Genomic DNA, 15369 nt, shown 5'->3' on the forward strand with positions numbered 1-15369 from the left:
CCTAGAGGAGGGGAGGCCAGCTTAGAAAGCAGCAGGGATGTGGTAGATTCAGCTGATTCCTGGCAAAGCTGCTCTTCCAGAGAGCTTCCTGCACCTCTCAAGCCTCTGCTCCCTTTGAGCCAGACCTTCAGCAGTCCCTGCACTGTCAGGAGAAGAATCCACTCCTGTCCTGGCCAGGGCATGGCTAAGAGACAATGCAAAAGGAGCCTCAGGGGTGCCTGTTCTCAGACCTGCACCCTGCCAGGTCTGGGGAGGGAGCGAAGGGGGCCAAGGGACCCATACACTTCATGCATCCCACAGTTCACTGCTTCCCACCCCATGCTGAGCCCCATGAGCGAGGATTGGAGCCTGTAGGGGAATAAACAGAGTGCCAGATGCTGGGGACAGGCAGGAGGCCACCACGGCCCAAATCCCTGCAATGGCTATGGTGCTGGGAACAGTGGGAGCTACTCCCTGGGGTTGGCTCACAGCCCTGGGGAAGCTGAGCATCCCCTCAGGGTCTGGAGAGCCTCGGGGAAGCTCCTCTCAAGTCTGAACCCCCAGATCAGCTCAGGCTTTGAGCACCAGGCTAGATCTGCCAGCAGGGTTTCATGGTTTGGTGCCCTGCTGCTTCTCGGGTGCTGCAGAAGATGGGTGGAGATTGGAGAAACCTTCCCGTTCTCTGCAGAAGTCTGTCTGAACCCTGAAGCAAGAGATTGATTAATCATTGCTTGAATAATTGCAGGGCACTGCAGACAATCTGTTCTCAACAGCCTGTGAAGGGAAGGGATGAGGTGGACAATTGGGCGAGGGGAGGTCACTCACCCGGGCCCATTCACACATCAGCCTCAGAGCTGCTCCCTGGAGCTGGATTAAACGCTTTCTTTTTAAAGGAAGAGATCTAACCTCTTCACAAAAGCTTAAGCAATGCTTTCTCACCTCCCTGGGAAAAGCTCTTCCAATGTCCAAATGCTTTCAGTTCAAGGCCGAAGTTGCTTCTCTTCAGCTCCAGCCCTGCTCTTGTTACACCTTTTTGTTGGATGTAGTGGTTCCCTACTACCTTTTGCACCCAGGAGGACACCGGCTAGGTCCTCAGATCACCCGACAATGTTTTTTTTAATGAGCATCACATCACTAGGCTTTGCTTTCCAGCTCTTGCTCAGGCCTGTGGAGCTCCTTGGAGCTCTCCTAGTATTTCCTTGCCTTCCTGCGAGTTTGGGTGTTGGACGCAGCACTCCAGCCACGAGCTGTTCACTCACACTCCCCTTCCAGACACCCACAGTGGGACACGTGGAGTTCATTTTGGGGTACCTGTTCATGCTGATCCTTAATTCTGATCTGGTCTGGTCGTCTGGGTGTCTGCACAACCTGCTGGAGTTGAAGATGTTCCTGCTTCTGCACGGGGGTTGGACTAGATGACCTTCATGGTCCCTTCCAACCCAAAGCATTCTATGACTCCATGATGCTATGATTCTAATTCCTCATCAACGGGCAAATCTGCATCACTGGATGAGGCAGATTCTCCTGGAGGGCTTCAAATGAACTCCCTTGGTTGCTGTTTAAAAGCCAATGTTCATATCTCCATCCTGTACAGGCATGCCTAGAGTCATTGCTTTTCAAGATCTCGCCTGCAGGCTCAACACACAACCTTCATTTCTAGAGATATCCCTGTGTTTGTCTGTTTCCAAACGCACTTGGTCCATTTAACCAGGTGATTTGACATGAAACCGGCCTCGCTTCTCTCTGTTTCATCACTCTGGGTGTCATTTTTGAGCTTTACCAGCAAAGATTTCATATCTTCATTGACATCATTGATAAAAATGTTTAATAGCAGTGGACAAAGAACAGGTCCCCGGGGGGGAAGGTAGGTAGAAATAGCGCTACTTACTGATATCTACCCATTAGCAACTACCTCTGAGATCTGCCAGGGAAGCAGTTTTAATCCATCTAATATGTGCCCTGTTAATTCCTTATAATGCAAGTTTTAATCAAAATGTCAGGTGGAAGTAAGTCAAATGCCTCAGAGATATCCGAGTGCACTATATCAACACAATTGCCTTTCGCAACCAGACCGGTAATCCTGTCAGAAAAAGACAACAGGTTTGCATGACGAGCGCCGTCATCCGTACTACCGCACTGGCTGCAGCTCCTCAGCGTGGGGACCTCACGGCACCATTTGTTGCTTGACCCAAAGCAAAGACTGAAAACCCACCAGAGACCAGCAAACCCCCTTGAGATCCCTTCACCCTCTTCTAGCTCACACCCATAATTACACCTCATTTGCAGAGATATTTTGGGTGGTCCTCAAGGAAAGGGATGACTTTTTGAGGAGGTCTGTGGTCCTCAGCCCTAAAGGTCCATCCCGGGAGGAGCTTCCAGTGTGGACTGGTGGAGCCCGTGCTGCCTGGAGATGTGAGATGGGCTGAGAGCCACGGGAGGCCAAGAGCTGAGGGGCTTCCCCGACTTGCAGGATCCTTCATCCTCCGTCACCACGAAGCCGGTCCAGATCTGCATTTGCAGCAGTCCCCAGAAGCTGCTTCTGTTGTCTTATTTTTGTTATTTTTGAGAGGATATTTTAGCGCTGAGCACATTCCCTCCTGTTGCCATGGCAGCCGTGACAGGGGTTATATACCGTGAGAAAAATACCAAAATTAATGAGTGAGTGAAAGTGCAACTGAGAGAAAAACAAGGTTAAAAAAAAGAGTTAAAACAGGAATGAAAACAGTCTCCCAGTAATTTGGTAGCAAGGATTCCACAGGCAAGAGTGGCAGCGACCATTGGAGCTGTTCAGCCTCTCCATAGATGTGGGCGCGAGGTGTAAGTGCCTGCATCCTTTGGCCAGAGCACCTCCTGCCCGCACGGCGCGGTCCGAGGCATCCGCATCTCCCGCTGCATTCCTCTTCGGCTCAGGCTGCAACCACCCAGCCCCTTCCCCCGCAAACCTGCAGCCCTTCATTATACGGGGAGGCATGCGGAGGAGAAGTTCTTTAATGTGCTCATTTCCTTGCTTTTGGGGTTTGAGGATCTTTTTGTTTTTAATTGTAGGAACAAGCAAATTGTCAGAACATCTGTGTTATTAGCATTTGCTGCCCAAATCCGCGCTGCTGCTTCTCCTGCGGAGCCCAGAGCTGACGAGAGAGAGAGAGAACAGAAGAGCCTTTGAACTCCTTGCAGCAGACGGCAGCCAGGTTGCTGCATGTGTCTGTTGGGGAGGGGGTATTTATACTCTTGTAAGGTTCATTTGCTCGCTGTGTTTCCCTTTCTTCTCGCTTTCCCAGAGATTTAGCTGGATGCTCTTCCCTCGCAGGCTTTGTTCTTCTGACAAGGCCCCACCGGCACCGCAAAGAAGCTGTCTCTGTGTGATGCCAGAGCATCCCGGCACCCGGTACCCACAGCACTGGGCAAGCCAACACCCCCAGCAGCATCTCCAGGGCAATGGCTCTGCCAGGCACTGGGGACAGGTGGGTGGGAAGGATCTGGAAAGGACTCATGGAATAACTCTGTGGCCATGGCTGCGGCTTGATGGTTTTCTGTTGCTTAGAGTGGCCCTGGGAAATGATGAAGATAAGGTAAGGACAGTGATTGTCCAGAGAAATGGTGGCTGCCCCGTCCCTGGAAGCATTAAAACAGGGTGGGATGGGGCTTGGAGCAACCTGATCGAGTGGGAGGTGTCCCTGCCCATGGCAAGGGGTTGGAACTGGATGGGCTTTGAGGTCCTTCCAACTCAAACCATTCTATAATTCTGTGACGCATTCTGTAACGCCCAAGCGAAGGGAGAACAGGGAATGACAATGTCAACATCAGGCTTTCCTTGCTGTCAGAGGGCAAGGAGCACTCTGAGATGAGCTTGGCAGCGGGCAGAGGAGGAAAGTAGAGACAGACAGATTGTTCCTGGGGTGTCAGGCCACCGGTGGGTGCCCTGGTGCTGCAGAGGGCTTTGCCAGGGCCTCCTCTGGGCTGGAGAGAGATGATGGCTTGTGAGGTGGGGACACTTGCCCCCTCTCCCATGCTCTTAGAGGCCAGACCTGACTCTCAGAAACACACCTGAGCAGAGGCTGCAGATGGCAGACACCGGTCCCCACAAAATAGGCAGCAACCTGAAACTGCGTACACACACAGCTTTGCTGGCAGCTCCCTGCACAGCAAGAAGTGCGGTGCGTGCCTATCGTCTGATTACCTGTGCCTCTTGTGAAATGGAAACCTTTGGTCACCAGCAATCTCTCAAGTTTACCTTTCACCGCCCCACACACTGCCTTGCCCAGCTCTCGCCTTTGCTCTGCAGCCCTGCCAGGGCCTGATCAATGAAATCTCAGATTGTCTCCAGGGAGTTGAATCCCCTCTCTCTACTCACATACTCAGTTCACGCTGTAATTCCTGACAAACCCCGCAGCTCCTTGCCCTGCTCTGGGCTTTGACCTTCCTTGGGTTCTCACTTCACGTCTTCTGCTAAATCACCTTGATGAGGATTGACATCTAGGAAAAAAAAAAACAAACAACACCAGGGTGTGAAGAAGCATCTTCTGCAGGTGATGCGAAGAAACATCTCTGCAAGAGCAGAGATAGCCCTGCTACAGGGAAGTCTTGGAGGAAAGCAGGGTTTCCACCCAGAGGAGATGCATCTCCAATCCCTTTCTCCTGACCAGCAGGCAGAAACCCTGCAGGGGACGAGGTCTCCTCTTGCAGGGGGGAAAAGCGGCGGGATTGGGGCTGAGCCGGAGCCAGGGCTCCACGGAGGAGGCCAGCGCAGCCTCTAGATGGTGCAGTCATCGCAGCCGAGCTGAGCATGTGTGCGGCGAAGGGAGCTGCGCAACAGGTTGGCGGAGCTGGGCGAGGAGCGCTGCTCCCGGCCGCCCGCTGCGCGACGGGCTTCCCAGCATCCCGGCAGGAAACCTGCGCTGCAGCCGGGCCGGGAGCTGCTTGGGGAGGGGTCCTGCACCCCGCGGGCGGATGGTCCTTGCAGGGCATCGAGAGCCACCCTGGCATCCCCATGTGAGGGTGCAGAGAGCCATCCCAGCATCTCCATCTGAGGGTGCGGAGAACCACCCTGGCATCCCCATGTGAGGGTGCAGAGAGCCATCCCAGCTTCTCCATCTGAGGGTGCAGAGAGCCACCCCCCAAGCATCTCCATCTGAGAGCACTGAGGCCGTTGGCAAGGCCAGGCTGTGGATCCAGAGCACTGGCTCTCCTCACAGGAATGTGGGGACCAGTAGAGGCATCAAGAGAAGGGGCAGCTCTGGCACTTGTGCTTGCCCACCTGAGGTCCCATGGGGGCCAGCAGGCAAGTGAGGACTGCACTGAGGTAGCACAGCTTGTGAAGGCATCACAGGAGCTTGCAGATGCTCTCTCTGCTTCCTGATCCTGCCACCTTGCAACAAAGCCATGATTCATCGAGGTGTAACAGGAGGGGATGGTGGCTTCTCCAGGCCACCTGGGCAGGGCTAGCAGGAGCCACTGCTTGCAGACTACCAGAATCCCTGCTCGATTGGGGGACCCAGAGGGGTAGGCACAGCTCCCCAGTGGGTTCCAGTCCCACGGAGGGACCCCCTCCCCTTGGCACAGCGGGGTGTGCTGCCAGCTGCGAGGTGAAGCTCCAGGGGTAACAATAAATGAATGAATGAATAAATAAAAGCACTGAGAGAGGAGTAAAAGGGGAGACCCATCTCACTCTTGAGAGGTGGGGTGAGAAGGGTGTGTGGGGACCCCTGTCCGCTTCTGCACTGCCATGGGGTCCCTGAGGTGAAGGGGTCGCGGGGGGGTATAAAGACCCCTCTTTTCTCCACTGCCATGGGGTCCCTGAGATGAAGGAGTCCCTGGGGGGCTGCGGGGACCCCTCTTATCTCCACCGCTATGGAGTCCCCGGGATGATGGGGTCCCAAGGGGCTTCGGAGACCCCTCCTTCTCCACCTTCAGAGGGCTCGGCGCGGGGCTTGCATCCCGGCGCCGGGGGATGCTCGGTGCGCACCGGGCGGGTGGCTCTGTCCCGGCAGCCGATTCCCGCCTCATCCCGGCCCGGATGGGATCTGATAAGGAGCCGGAGCTCCACCTCCCCGTGGTGGCGGCGAGAGGCGGAGGCAGTGGGAAAGGGGAGGTTGGCGGGGGGGGTGGGAAGGGGCCGTGCCTGCGCTGCGCTTCCCTTGCACATCCTCACACACACCGAGGGACGGAGGCGGGCACGGACAGAGCTGCCCACCGGGGCTGCCGCCAGCCCTGCTGCCGCCGCTCCGGAGCCGCAGCCCCGGACCGGGGGAGGGGGGCGGTTCCCACGGGACGTTTGGGTGTTTTTTTTTTACCCCCCTTCCCCTTTTTATTTTATTTATTTTTTTTTTTTAAATTTGGGTTGCATCTGTGGATAACAACCGAGAGGAGCCGGGGGGGTGGGGGGAGCCCGGTCCCGGCGGGCAGGAGGCGATGCGGACGCCGCTGGATGAGCGCTCAAGGGGCCAGCACGGAGCGCAGCACCGGCTGCATCCAAGTAAGAGCTGCGGCAGCGCCGGGAGCCGCCACCGCGGCCGCGCAGGGCTGCGGAGCCCTGCGGAGCCTTGCGGGATGCTCCGGGTGGGAGCGCAGTGCGGGTGCGGCAGTGGCGAGCATCTCCGCTTCTCTCCTCTCCCTTCCGCGCTTCTCCGCTTCCCTCCTCTCCGCACCTCTCCACTCTCCTCTTCTCCCCTCCTCTCTCCTCCGCTCTTTTCCGCTCCTCTCCGCTCCTCTCTTCTCCCCTCCGCTCTCCTCCTCTCTCCTTCTCTCCGCTTCCCTTCTCTCCGCTCCTCTCCACTCCCCTCCGCTCCTCTCCGCTCCCCTCCACTCCCCTCCGCTCCCCTCCGCTCTCCTCCGCTCCTCTCCGCTCTCCTCCGCTCCTCTCTGCTCTTCTCCGCTCCTCTCCTCTTTCCTCCTCTCCTCTCCTCTCTCCTCCACTCCCTTCCGCTCTCCTCCCCTCCTCTCCGCTCCTCTCCGCGCCCGCGGGGCTCCGGTTCCCGGTCCCTCCCGGCGCTGCCACTTGTTGTGCGGTGCGGAGCGGGGCCAGCCCGGATGCGGGGCTGTGGCGGAAAGTGCGGGGTTTGTGTGTGTGTGTTTCTTCGTATGAGGAGTGGCTTTGGGGGTGTGAGCGTTCCTTCCACCCCTGGATGTGTATTTTCCCCGTGTCTCCCCTTCCATCTCTAGGTGTGTGTGATCTCCATCCCTGGGTGCGCGTCCCCCTCTCCAGTGCTGGGTGCGAGTTCCCCTTCCAGCCCTGGCTGTCCCCTTCCATTCCTGGGTGCGGATCCCCCTCCAGCCCTGGGCGTGCACGTCCCTCCTTGTGTCCCCCTCCATCCCTAGGTGTGTGTGCCCTCCTTCGAGCCCTGGCTTGTGTTTCTCCCCTTCCATTCCCAGGGCCGTGTCCTCCCTTATCCCCCCTTTTCAGCCCTGGGTGTGTGTGTGTCCCCTTTTCAGCCCTGGGTATGGGTCCCCCTTTATCGTTCTTCCATCCCTGGATTCGTGGCTCCCTTCCACCCTGTGTGTGTATGCGCGTTCGTCTCTTCCATCCCTGGGTGCGTATCCATCCTTAGCCCTTCTCCATCCCTGGGTGCGTGACTGCCTCCATCCCTGGGTGCGTTTCCCCCTTCCAGCCCTCTGTGCCCCCTACTCCATCCCTGGGTGTGAGTCCCCCCCGCATCCTCCCCTTCCATCCCTGGGTGTGTGTGTCCCGTGCCCCCCCCCCCCCCCATCCCTGGGTGCGTGTCCCCCCCGCATCCTCGCCCCCTCCATCCCTGGGTGCGTGTCCGCCCCCGTCTCCCTCCATCCCTGGGTGCTCCCGGGCTGAGCGCGCGGCTCGGGATGCGTGGGAGCGAGTGAAGTTGCGGATGCGGTGGGAGCCGGGGCTGCGCGGATGCGGGTTTGTGCGGGTACTGATGTGACAGGAGCGGGGTGAGGGGGGGCTGGCAGGGGTGTGTGTGTGCGGGAATGAGCGGGGGCTGGCGGGTGGGCTCGCCTGTGTCCGCGCTGGGGGTGCCGGTAAAGCCAGCGTTTGTGTTGCGGGAGGGCTTGTGCGTGGCGAGGAGCGGGCTGCGGGGAGCTGGGACGGCTTCCAGAAGGGTTTGGGGGCGAGTCGGTTTGTGAGTACATCCCTGTTTGCTCTCCTGGATGCGAGGCTGAGCGCCGAGAGACAGAGCGGCTCACGGGTGTTCCAGCGGGCGGGGTGTGCGGGAGGCGCCGCTTCATCCCCGTCTTGTCCCCACTTTTTCTCCCTTCCAGCCTCAGCAGCTGGAAGCCGGGAAGCGGAGCCCGGCCTCCACCCTTTCTCCCAGCCGAGGGCGATGCCCGGACCCTCGGGTCTCCCTGGCACCCTGCGAAATTGGGGGTCCCCTGTCCTCCCTCCCCAAGAGCCCCACATCTCTCCCTGCGGCCCTGCGGGGTATTTCAGCCTCGCGATGGTTTTGCCGTCCCTTAGGATTCCCCTCCAGGCGGGGATGGTTGCGGAGGGGCCAGGATCCCGCTGGATCCCGGAGGGGCTGTGGGGAGACCCCCGGGCGGAGAGGATGGGGAGGCTCTGACAGGTCTCTGCCTCGCTGGCTGCCAGAGTTGGAAAGGATGTGGAGAAGGAAGGAGGGCTTCTCCCTCTTTTCATCACCGTGCAGCTCCTATGAGATGATTTTGGGGTGTAGCTGATCACAAACCAGCGGGGTTCTTCGTTGCGGGGTGCTCCGGTTTGGGGTGCTCGGGCCCAGGCTGTGTAAACGCCGAGCAGCCGCAGTGGCAGCCGGAGATGAAGGGAACCGTGGGATGTGCCACAAAATGCCCAGGATTCAGCCCTTCCGTGCAGAACTGAACATCAGTGGCCGTTTTTTGGACAATAGGGTCCTTGATCTCAGCCCCTGGCGTGGAGTGGAGCCCTGATTCGCTGCTTCCTCGGATGTTGCTCCATCTCGGAGCATCAGAGCAGAGCTTTGGGAGGGTGGAAGGCGTGCGAGGGGGGATTAATACTTGTGTGCTCAGTGCAGGGTTTGGATAGACTTGTAAGTATGGCTCGGAGCCACACAATCAGCCTTTGGGAGCAATAAGAGGGTGGACTTTGGTGCCCGTTCCCGGAGCGGTGCTGCCTTCCGTGGAACGGGGCCAAGGGGCTGTGGGAATCGCAGGGAGCGCAGGCTTGTTCAAGCAGTTCCTTCAATTCTCAGCACTTTATAACCTCTCTCTCATTAGGGCTTGGCTTTTTTTTTTTTTTTTTTTTTTGGGGGGGGGGAAGGCTGAATTCTGTTGGATTTTGCATGCCACTGTCCTCCCAGAGCTTCCCAGTCATGCATTAAGCAGCGTGACTAACGCCTCTCTCATGTGGTTCGGTCTCTCTCGCTTTCCCCGTAGGGAGAATTGTGTGTGCGGAGGAATAGTTGTTTTGGGAGGGGTTTTGATTTTTAAGTGCTCTGTGCTTTGCCAGCAGGTTGGAAAAAGGTGCCTGGCACTGGAGAAGAAAGTGTGGGATGGTCCTTAGATCCCATGGGAAAATAGCCCGATGCCTTGGACTGGCCCCTGGGAAGCCTCTGTCTCCTGCACAGACGTGCTTTTCCCCAGTGGTGGAGGCTTCTTCCGCCTCCTCCTCCTCCTCCTCACGCCCAGCTCTGGGCTCTCGTATCTGCGCTGTGTCATTCGCACCCCGAGGCACCAAGCAGGATTCCTCATCCTGACCAATCCGGGTCCCTTGTGGGGTGATGGTCCCACACCGGTTCCTAGACCCTTTCTCCTCCAGCCTCCCTGCTCTGCAGGTTTCCTTCACCTGTGGGAACAATGACTGGATTCAGGCTCCAGCCTCTCGTTTAGGAGTAGAAAGCATGGGTGCTGGGCACCCTTGGGTGACTCCCTTCCTCCTCCAGGCTGGCACAGGGCTCCTGGCATTCCCAGCTCCTCGGGCCCTCCCTCTTGGCTCAGTCAGGGCCATGTGAGACATTGCCCTGCCTTGGGACTTTCACCTTTACCTGCCATCTTCCACTTCACATCAAGGCTTAGTCAGGACGGCGCTACGTCATCGGCAGCCGTGGCCCAGCCTAGTGCAAACAGGCTTGTGCAAACAGCACGGTGGCGGGCACAAGTTCCTCTCCCAGCTGGGGCATCCTCTGGGAGCACTGCTCGTCTTCCCATCCTCACCGCTCATCAATTTCCAAAGAGAGCGCAGGGCAAGGGGGTGATGAAGCTCAGACATCGCATGAAGGCAGGTGGATGCGTGGCTGGGCTCCGGTGTGAGTGCCCACGCGTGCTGTGGGCAGACACGCGTGTGACCCAGTCGGGATGCGCAGGTTCCCCCTCATGGGGTGACATCACACAGATGCAGGCCCGGTGGTGGCAGAGGCATGCGCACGTGCTCCCCCCGCACAGGCACACACGCGTTGCTCAGTGCATGCACACGTGCGCTCAGTGCAGGGATGCAAAGTCGTTTCTGGTGCACAGGTTGTCCCGGGGCAGGGATGGATGTACTTCTTGCAGTATGTGCACACGTGTGGTGTGCCTGCTAGTGCACGTGTGTGTGCTTTTACACCCTGGCATCCTCTGGGCTGGTGCGCACACTCATAGTGCACACCCAGTGCAGACACATATGTGTGCGTACACGCATTGCTGGGTTTTGTCTGTATTGATGCAGAGATGCATTGTTTTTCTGCTCAGCTTCTTACCTCCGCCATCTCCAGCCCTGTTCGGGGATGGAAAAAGTCTTGTTTGCCTCTTCCCTTCCTCCTGGGGACATACATCCCCCAGTATGGACACACACCACCGGTATGGACAGTTATACATGCCCTCAGTGAGGTGGAAATGCCTCTTTGCAGGAAGGATGCTTGCAGGGCGAGGGAGAGGAGTCAAGCCAGGCTTCAGGACGGTAGTTTCATCTCCAGAAAGAGATGTATTTTCACCACTGGACGGAGAACTCTTCCGAGCCAGCAATGGGGCACTTGTCCATAGGGAAGAGGAGGGGTGTAGGAACTGGGAGCTGCTGGATTGCGGGAAGTACCAGGGTGGACAGTGCAGGATGCTCCACTTGTTGAGGATCTGAAAGATGCCAGCATCTGCACTAGGCACTTGCTACCCGACACCACAGAGGGGAGATGGCGGAGGAGCCTTGAGCCATCTCACAGGCTGGGTGCAGGCTATGGAGAGAGGGAGCAGTGGGAGTGATCACTGAATCATGGGATGGTTTGGATTGGAAGGGGCCACAAAGCCCATCCAGTTCCATCCCCCCGCCATGGGCAGGGACACCTCCCACTGGCCCAGGCTGCTCCAAGCCCCATCCAACCTGGCCTGGAACCCCTCCAGGGGTGGGGCAGTCACCACTGCTCTGGGCAACCTGGGCCAGGGCCTCCCCAGCCTCACAGCAAAACATTTCTTCCTAAGATCTCATCTCAATCTTCCCTGCTGTGGGGCCATGGCAGATGCTTGTGGCTGTTGATCTTAGGGCATCTGACTACTGGACTTCAGGGGTTTCGGTGAGCTGGGCTGCACCCCTTTGGGTACGGTTGGACTTGGTGATCTCAAAGGTCTTTTCCAACCAAACGATTCTATGATTCAATGCTCATGGGTCAGCAGAAGCTGCGCAAGTGCATCTGGACCCTGGAGAAGGAAGGTGTGTTCCCAGAATGGAAAGCAGGACATGGTAAAGCTGGTGGCCAGGCACAGCTCTGGGACATGGTTTGGTGACACGGCAAGCGGCTTGATGACAGGGCAAGCGGCTTGGCATAGAATGGGACAATCTCTGGGGCTGGCGATGTGCCTGGCGCTGCCTCTGCAGTGTGTGCACACTGGGAGGAGGATTCCAGTGGCTGCGATGCAGTGTGTGCAGTGGGCAGCTCTGCAATGCAGGCGGGCAGTGCTTCTATCACTGCTTCTGCAGTGTCTGGATGGGCACTGGCTCTGGGGGAGCTGCTGCTGCAGGGCAGGGTGGGCCCCCAGTGCTTGCGTGCAGTGCCCCAGTTTGGAGTGGGAGGGAATGGGAAGGAGCGGTGTGTCTGCAGTGTGAGAAGGGAACAGTATTTGCTGGCGTAGGGTGTGGGGTTGCCTAGTGACTGTGCAGCAGAAGGGAGATGCTGTGCCTGCCATTGCAGTGTGCTGGGGCCGTGCAGTGCCTCTGCTCGGTGGGGTGGCACAGGCTCTGCCCCCCGGGGTGGCTGTGCTGCAGGGCAGGGGGCAGGGAGGCTGTGTCCCTCTAATAGAGGGGTGGGCAGTGCCCCTCTTTCTGCAAGGGGTGTGGGCGGGTGGCAGTGCCCGGCATGCAGTGCACGATGGAGGACGCACGGGACTCCTGCATCCCTGCAGTGCTGGATGGGTGGTGCCTTCATGCCTTGCAGCAGGAGGCTGGCAGTGCCCCTGTGTCCCTGCCATGGCACTGCTCTGTGTCCCTGCAGTGCTGGATGGGTGGCATTCTTGCAGTGCAGGCAGTGCCCTCAATCCCTGCAGCGAAGGATGGGAGATGGCTCTATTCTAGCAGTGACCCGTGTCCCTGTGGTGTGGGATGCGTGGCATTGCTGCCTTGCCCCATGTCCCTGTGATGCTGGATGGATGGATGGCATCGCTGCATCCCTGCAGAGCAGGCGGAGCCCCTGCCCCCCTTTTGGTGTTCCCGTTTCTGCCAGGCTGGCAGATCCATGCGGTGCCCCGGTGTCCCCGCTGTGCGTGGCAGGCAGTGCCCCTGCAGTGCGTGGCACACAATGCTCCTGTGTTTCTGTGGTGAGAAGCTGTCTCTGAGCCTGGCTGGCTCCCATCGGGTTGCTGGCAACAGGCTGTGTGCAGTCCACCCTGTCAGTGTGTGCCTCGTTGGGTCTAATTACAGTTTGTGTGGTGATGAAGAGGGTGGACAGTGGCAGGAGTGGCTTCCTGTCACTTGCAGGAAGCCAGGGCTGAGGTTTCGATGACTGGGTTGCTCATTCCAGCAGGGCGTTGCAGGAACTTTGCAAGCTGGGACGGGTCCTCCCGGGCATTTGCTTGTGGAGGCTGCCAGGAGAGCGTGGCCGAGGCCAGCTCTGCCAGGAGAGCTCCTGGAGCTGCTTCCCTTTGGGGCGCTGCTTTGGGACCATGAGCAGTGCTGCCTGGCACAGGGGGTGCACACAAATGGATGCTCCTTGGAAATGGGCTGCGGAGCAACGGGGCCTGGGGCCTGGGGCTGCCTAACCTCGGTGTCTGTGTCTCCTTGCAGCTCCCCAGCAGCGCAGGATGAAGCAGCTGGCATCCTGCCTGGGCCTGTGGCTTCTCATCCAGCTCCCTGCCCTGGTCTCTGGGACACGTGTGGTCTACAAAGTGCCAGAGGAACAACCCCCCAACACCCTCATAGGGAGCCTGGCCTCCGACTACGGCTTCCCAGATGTGGGGCACCTCTACAAGCTGGAAGTGGGGGCTCCGTACCTACGTGTGGATGGCAAGACTGGGGACATCTACACCACAGAGACCTCCATTGACCGGGAGAGCTTGCGTGAATGCCAGCACCTCCTGCCCGGAGAGCCCTGCTTCCTGGAGTTCGAAGTATCCATCACTGACCTGATCTTAAACAGCAGCCCACGGCTGCTTGAGGGGCAGATAGAGGTGCTCGATATCAATGACAACACCCCCAATTTTGCCTCACCCGTCCTCACCCTCTCCATCCCCGAAAACACCAACATAGGGACGCTCTTCCCCATCCCCCTGGCCATGGACCGGGACTCTGGCCCCAACGGTGTTGCCTCCTACGAGCTGATGGCAGGTCCGGAGGCGCAGGAGCTCTTTGGGCTGCAGGTGGCGGAGGATCAGGAGGAGAAGCAGCCACAGCTGATTGTCATGGGGAACCTGGACCGGGAGCAGTGGGACTCCTACGATCTGACCATCAAGGTGCAGGATGGAGGCAACCCACCACGGGCCAGCAGCGCCCTACTTCGCATCACCATCCTGGACATGAATGACAACGCGCCCAAGTTCGAGAAGGCCCTGTATGAGGCAGAGCTCTCTGAAAACAGCCCCATGGGGCATTCTGTCCTCCAGGTGAGTGCAGCGGCTTTCTTCTCCTCCCCAGTTCTCCTCCTGCCTGGCTGCAGCAGGGACAACCCAGAGAGCATTTATACAACCATGGTTCTTCAAGGGAGGTGGGAACCTAGAAGGGCTGCAAGCTGTAGGAGCCCACAGCATCACCAGGGGCCAGTGGGCAGGCAGGTCCCTGATGTCATATCTGCTAAAACAAGGTTGGAAAGGATGTGCGTGAAGGTGCAGCGGAGCAGGGTTTGCAGAACACGACTGAGGGGCAGCAGCAGGGCTGGCAGGTGTGCGGGAGCAAGGCTCTGGGTTACGGGGAGGGCTGGGACCCAAGGTCCTCGGGGAGTCTGGATTCATGCCAACCTGGTCTCAATGCTGCCCGCAGACAAGACATAGACCCTTTCATAAGTTGCATTCCCTTGGCTGTTCCATGGAAACTCGGGCTCGCAGAGGAGATGAGGGACAAGCAGCATCCCTGGGGGGGCTGCCCATGACTCCGCGGGTGCCTCGCTGTCTGCACGGACCAGGAGCTCTGCCCCGTCTCAGACAGAGCTGCAAGCTGGCCCGAGGAGACTGAGGGGTTGGATCTCGGTGGATTTGGCTTGGAGGGGGCATTGAGATGATAGTAGCCGACATCTGTTTATCTGCAGCTGCCATCTTAATAAGCGGAGCGCGGCCAGCTCTCATCTGCTTGCTAATTCTGATGTGAACGTTTTTTAAGAATTCATTTTTCACTGCTAAAAGAATGGAAGTTGGAAGCAGATAAGGAAGCCGCACGGCCGGGAGGAGAATGGGCTGAGATGCCGCTGCTGCCATTGCTCAGCTTTTATCTTTCAGGGGGAAAATGACTTCCACCTTTTTTTGTGAGTGGAGGTAAAAGGTGGAATTTACATTTAACAACTTTCGTTCTCCATCCAAATCTGCCGAGCAAGATAACAGCGGAGCAGCAAATGGTGCAGAGAAGAGGCTTCTCAGAGAGCCGATTAGGGAGGCAAATGTTAGACAAACCTCATCTCCTTTAGAAAGCAAATAATAGGCGTAGAGGCAGGTTTATGCGGATGCAGAGCTCCTGACGGGTGGGCAGGGACGGCTGGTGCTGTGCAGAGCTTAGGCAGCCCTGGTCCCTGCTTGGCTGCATCCCTGAAGAATGCTGGGATGGAGCTGCTGCAGCTCTGCACATCCTCATCTCCTTCCTCTTCGTCCTCACCTCAGCCAGGCGGCTGCTGGAGCACCTCTTTGGGGAGGGTTTTGAGGAGCCGGCACAGCTGGAGATGACCCTTCCCGCTGCTGCCTGGGTTGAAGACCTCTGATATCGCTCCCCGCTGTTGCCTGTATTGAATCCACATGGGTTCCCAGAGGATTCCCTGCATGCCAGAGCTGGCCAGGAGGGGAGCGTGGCCAACCTGCTCAGCCGGTTTCACTGGAAGAACAAGGAAGAGCCTCCAT

At 58.2% G+C, this 15369-nt stretch overlaps 1 protein-coding gene across 2 annotated transcripts in view; it reads left to right on the forward strand.

The window, feature by feature from the left end:
* The first annotated feature begins 6139 nt into the window (after positions 1 to 6139).
* The window catches only part of PCDH1 (protocadherin 1), a 65905-nt gene continuing 56675 nt past the window's right edge, over positions 6140 to 15369 (forward strand). For both annotated transcript variants that reach the window (XM_054079293.1, XM_054079294.1), the window contains exons 1-2: positions 6140 to 6451; positions 13121 to 13935. In XM_054079293.1, coding sequence (XP_053935268.1) covers positions 6388 to 6451; positions 13121 to 13935 — 879 coding nt within the window. In that variant the 5' untranslated portion in view covers positions 6140 to 6387. The remainder of the gene's footprint in view (positions 6452 to 13120; positions 13936 to 15369) is intronic.

This window comes from Cuculus canorus, chromosome 14 (genome assembly GCF_017976375.1).
Source record: "Cuculus canorus isolate bCucCan1 chromosome 14, bCucCan1.pri, whole genome shotgun sequence".
In the NCBI taxonomy this organism is placed as follows: Eukaryota; Metazoa; Chordata; class Aves; order Cuculiformes; family Cuculidae; genus Cuculus; species Cuculus canorus.